At 37.6% G+C, this 5,623-nt stretch overlaps 1 protein-coding gene across 1 annotated transcript; it reads right to left on the bottom strand.

Moving 5' to 3' along the window:
- Positions 1–239: 239 nt before the first annotated feature.
- Positions 240–5,141, bottom strand: LOC105430593 (luciferin 4-monooxygenase-like). Its single transcript, XM_089084054.1, has 8 exons — positions 3,055–5,141; positions 2,806–2,979; positions 2,449–2,656; positions 1,876–2,363; positions 1,591–1,768; positions 1,305–1,523; positions 927–1,171; positions 240–850 (listed from the first exon to the last, which is right to left on the bottom strand). The coding sequence occupies exons 1-8, from the start codon at positions 3,100–3,102 to the stop codon at positions 683–685; spliced, it is 1,728 nt and encodes a 575-aa protein (XP_088940180.1). The 5' UTR covers positions 3,103–5,141; the 3' UTR covers positions 240–682.
- Between the last annotated feature and the right edge of the window lie 482 nt (positions 5,142–5,623).

Here is a 5,623-nt window from a genome sequence, read left to right on the forward strand (position 1 = left end):
AAATATGTATTCTTCAAAAGGCAAAGGATGAATGTATATCAATGAGCATTATAATTAAAAAATTATAAAATTATAGTATAAAATTGATATAAAATATTTTTATATCAATCATATTACGCGTTTTAATATTTATATAATATTATATATATATATATATATATATATATATATATATATATGTAATATGTATGTTTGTATATACATATATATGTGTGTAAAAATAAAGGTGCAAAAACGATACAGTTGCTTTAAAAAATATTATGCAAATACATACTTTTTTTAAAAAACAACTGTATCCTTTCTCTTTATAAGAGAACATACTAATCTATTTGTAACAAAAATGATGATTCTATTCTATAATAATCAAAAAGGTATTTCTATCTGCAAATATCATAATATAAATTCCTTGAAATCTTTGTCTGAAATATTTTTTTCATGTCCACATTTTCAAAATTCAAATATTTTGATGCAAAAGTTAAAATGAAATATCCTGCATATATTTTGAATTATATAATATTATATAACAGATAAAGTTATAAAATTATGTGTTTAATTATTTAAGATAGTATTAAGTAATTTAAATATTTTTGTCACTTTTTTCTTTTCATACAACGTTAAAATATATTATTGATATATTCTTCTATATTAATATATCCCTCCCCCCCCTCTGTCTAAATTATGCTTATGTTTCATTCCACGCATCAACTTGCGCCCAGCAATGGAATACCTTTCGTTGAATTTTTCCGTTTGAATTACGTGGCATCTTGCTAAGGAATATTACACCAGCGCGAAGCTCATAATCATGATTCAATTTTTCTATTACCAATTGCTTTAATTCCTCTTCCGTTACCTAAAGCACAATAACGTGAATCTTTTGTATATAATTCTTTGTCGATCTATATTATGAAAAATAACTAGCTTTAGACCTCTTTTCCAGCCACTTTTGTGATAAATGCTTTTGGAAATTGATTCTCAAAAGCGTACGGTACAGGTACTACAACGGCATCAAGCACTGCAGGATGAGTTTGTAGCACGGCCTCAATTTTCATCGGTGAAATTGACTTCTTTTTATATTTAAAAACCTGATTCGCCCGCTCGGTGACGAAAACATTGCCATCTTCATCGTAATAGCCTATATCTCCAGTTTTGAACCAATCTGTCCTCCATCCATCTACAAATTTAATTTAAATACTATATACTTCCGTTAATAATTTGTATATAATCTTCAAATTTTTTTATACATTTCATTTTATAAAAATAATAAAATTATTAATTATTAATTAAAAGTAGTTCCAACAAATTACCGCAATAGTTTTTTCTACGTATGGGTTGGATATAATAATTTCTCATCAGAAATATGGAACGGCACCAGATATAACCTTGCATATTTGATCCTAACGGGGCATCCTCAGGTGAAGGACATACAGACGTGATTTTCAATTTAATGTTCCTAGCTACGTAACCATTGGACCCAATCTTTCCGGTCTGATGTTGGTAAGCGATTACACCTGTTTCAGTTAGACCTGAAGCAAATCATATATTTTATATATCATCAATTCTTGATAATATAATTGCAACGAGTATACGTACTGTATACTTGAATAACAGAAGCGTGTGGCAGTAAGTTGATAAGACTCGCGTGAATTTCATGACAGACAGCCGAGCCGCCGAATACAAATTTTTTCAGAGAAGAGACATCATATTTTGTAAGATCAACGGTTTTAACCAATTCGGCACACACGTCAGTTTGAAGAAACATCCACGTTATCTGGAAGAAGCAATATTTCATAGATTTTTCATAGATGTATTCTTAGAAATATATAAAAATATATAGGTATCTATTTTTAGAAATATGTATCATTGTTATTATATTACCTTATATTTCTCGATCAATTTGCACGCATCGTTCGCACAGAATGTTGACTGGACTTTAATCGCTGTCACACACGTAACGATCGCCTTAATAGTCAGGAACATGCCAGTGATGAAACCAAAGGATTCGAACCAGATTGCGATGTCATTGTTACACATAAGGGGTGCCTGATCGGGAGCCATGAAGACTGTTTGAGGAATATCTACAGCTTTGGGAAGATCATCCGTACCAGAAGAGAACAGTATCATCGCAGTTTCGTTCATAGTTATCTTTGGACAAGAAAAGTAGTCAATAGCGTATTCGTTGAAGTGAGTCAGAATTGAATGGAGACTTTCGAAAGCGTTAGAATGATCAAAAACTACGATTTTTGCCAAAGACTTATTGTTGTTTGTCCTTATCTTTGTACACGCAAATTGTACAGCCATGGCGATGTCTGCGCTGGTAAAGATTACATTTGGCTTGACTCTCTGCAGAAAATAATCTAAATTTCCTAAAAAAAATTTTTTTTTATAATAAGTAAATAGAATGAAAGAAAATAGATAAGTAGGTACTCATAAACGGATAAGACAATTTACCTCTAACGAAATACTCATCTAACGGATTCACTTTACAACCAAGATACAAGCCTGCCAAAAATGGTATGTAAGCATCCAATTGATTCTTGGTACACACTGTTATTATACTTTTGTGACAGACACGTTGCTTTCTCAGCCATAATGCGCATTTCACGCTTTTCTCTCTCATCTCCTGGAATGTAATTCTAATTCCTGTTTTTGCATCGATCTGTAACACGTGTCAATCGTGTTAATAGCCAATTATATAACATGTCTAGTAAAAACACCTCGTTTTTGCGTTCCTAATTAATAATATCATATATCGTCGTCTTCTCGTGCGATGCACATAAAATAAAATTTGTTTTTAATGTGCTTTACCTGACCGACAAAAGTTGGTGCAGATTTCAACATATCCAAAATATAATTTCCAATATGTTTCAGAGTTTTATAACTCGGTATCTCTCCACAAAATGGATTTCTTATTCTTTTGCCTACTAAAACATTTCTTATTATTCGAAATGAATTATTCCTGTCTTCAGAAGTCTCGTCTTCCTAAAATGATACGATGATAGATTATGAACAATGCTTTTCTCGCATTTTCACAGTTTTTACAGAGTAGATACATACATTATACAAATCAATATCTTCGCTCTCTTCCAGATCTATGTCACTCATATTATTAAAATGATAATATATATAAAAATTTTTTTTCTTCTCTGCACTAAAAATAACTGAAATTTCTATTAAAATTGTGACGCTATTGTTAAAAGTGATATCAAAAGTGATATCTATATCACAATGTAGCTATATAAGTAAGTTACATAGTAATTATATACGTTACTGTGTCATTGTTTAACTTCTACCGAGATATTTATTTATCACGAAATAACCCGAGGATTAGAAGGGACAAAAATATTTGTCTCGGAAACATTAGTCTCCGAGCTTGCGACGGCTTCGAGCGAGCAGATAAATATGTGACGTAATAATAACAGATAAAGCTGTCGGGCATGTATCGTAAAATGTCGATAAAGCGTAGGAAGAGTTACTCATGCGGCATAGCGAGCGATAAGGATTTTCGATTTCGTCGTGATGCCGAGAGTAAGAAAGTCGCTTCCACCTCGCTCGGGCGAGGAGGGGTGGGAGGGGGCGAGGGTGGCGAGGGAAGACACGGCGAAGCTAATCTCGTACCTCGTAACTACGGCGTATCTCCCGCGGGAGATACGCGGTCGATCATCGCAGGACAGGGGGAAGAGCCCGAGGTCCAAGTCCCCCGGACGGGGATGGATTAACACGCTTCCTCTCGACGAAAGAAACAGCTCGTTATCGCCGTTTCGAATAGTTTGTTGCCGCGGGTCGGCTCGTCGACCTGTCGTGACTTTATCCGGGCATTATATATTCTGTCGCGTGCACTTAAACGCATGACGGGGAGGAGGGAGGGGGGGGGGAGGGGGTTACCGTCCGGTCCGTTACGACACGACAAGCACGCTTTTTCTAATCGCAATTTGCTCCATCGAATTAATCGCCAGTGATCGCGCCGATTAAACGCGCGGTAATACACCACCGCGCGATCGAAGATAGTATCTCGGGGCTAGTGGGTTTGCTCGGCGCTCCACCCTCTCGTTTGATTGAAATAGCCGCGTATCGGCGAACGGGGAGAGCAGCCACGCTCTTTCGAAGATGCAAAATTTTCCCTGATTCTTGGCTTAAGGCGTAACGGGGCGGGGAAGATTTTCGCAATTAATGCAATTAGCGCGCGGATCTGCGGCACCCCTCGGCTTCTCGAAAATGGTTAAAATGAGCTTCGTTAAGGAGCTCGCAGGAATAGACTTCAGATCCGGACGCAATGATGTTCCTTGGACGGTGGGGGTAAAACCTAACAAAGCGAAGAGTGAATTATTATGTCGAGCGACAGCTTTTGTTATTACACTGATTGCGATAAAATAAAAAAAAAAATGAGGCATGTAAATAAATCAACGAGGTATGAAAGCGTTCGTATGTTTTGCCCCAATAGCGCTTAGCCGACTTCCATTTGTATAAAAGTAAGTTACCCCTTTCCCTCGTAGAAACAAAGTTACTCAGGAAAAATCTTGAGCTGAAATCGTCGCGGGTGGAGAGACGACCATCTTCGTGAAAAAACTTAGTACTTAAAAAATAATTTCCTTCCACGAAACGCTGTCTCGTCCCTCTTTCTCGTTTCTCAAGGAAGACATTTACGACGAAAATCATAAGATCTTGTAAGATCTCCCGAGCAGAACGTCCCGAGTCTGTTTTGGCGCGAAAACTCAATCATAATGGTCTATAAACGGCGGCCATAAAGATCATAACGGTACATTAAGCTCGCTATCGTTGGCGCACTAACGCCATCGTTGATTCGGTCGAAACTTTTACGGTATAATCCCGCGCCTACCGCGCAGCTTTTCTCCGGCGGTCTCCGAGTTGCCGAAGACGCCTGAAGAAGATTTAAGGCCGCATTACAAACTCCACCGTGTACGTATCGCGGGTATGCTCGGGGCGTGCTACTATGCTAATAATTTATAGCGCGATCGGGGGTGTCGCTGCATCCAAAGGCGCATATTTGAATTTACAACTGGCCTCCATATCGAAATTTGGTACAAAGGCATTTCCATATGCTATCGTTTTACCTTAGTCTTCCCTGTGGTGCTAAAAAAATATTTTTAAACTGCTACACGCGATTATGATAGTTATAAAATAGTGAATATTTTTATGAGTTTCTTCCCGGACGTGAAAATAACATAAATTCTTATAAATTTAATAATCGGATGATAACGCATGTTTTGGGATGATTTCTGGGATTCTCGTTAGCGAATTATTGCACGAAATAAATAATATGTTTCGAAACGGATTTCTAAGGGAAGTTTATCAGACTTTTCCTTTCTTCATTTACTCCGTTTCCCGTTGTTTTCTGAGAAGCTTGATATCTCTCGTAACGCTTTAAAACTCTCGGCGAAGGGTTGCCGTAGGGATACGGCATCGCGAGGTAGAGGACGAAACGTTCATCGTGTGCGAGTGACGGAAAGGAAGGAGGAAAGAGGAAAGGGGCCTTTCCTTCTTTCGAGGACGAGTCTTCTCGCGAGGGTCTCTCTGTAAACTCAATTTTCTAACGCGCGCGCGAGATAAGGGTCGGTCTCTTCCGCAAGCTCCATCGCCGGCCGTCGCTGACTGCCACCCTCGTCAC

The sequence above is a fragment of the Pogonomyrmex barbatus genome, unplaced genomic scaffold (assembly GCF_055798465.1).
Source record: "Pogonomyrmex barbatus isolate J1 unplaced genomic scaffold, ASM5579846v1 scaffold8, whole genome shotgun sequence".
Taxonomy (NCBI): Eukaryota; Metazoa; Arthropoda; class Insecta; order Hymenoptera; family Formicidae; genus Pogonomyrmex; species Pogonomyrmex barbatus.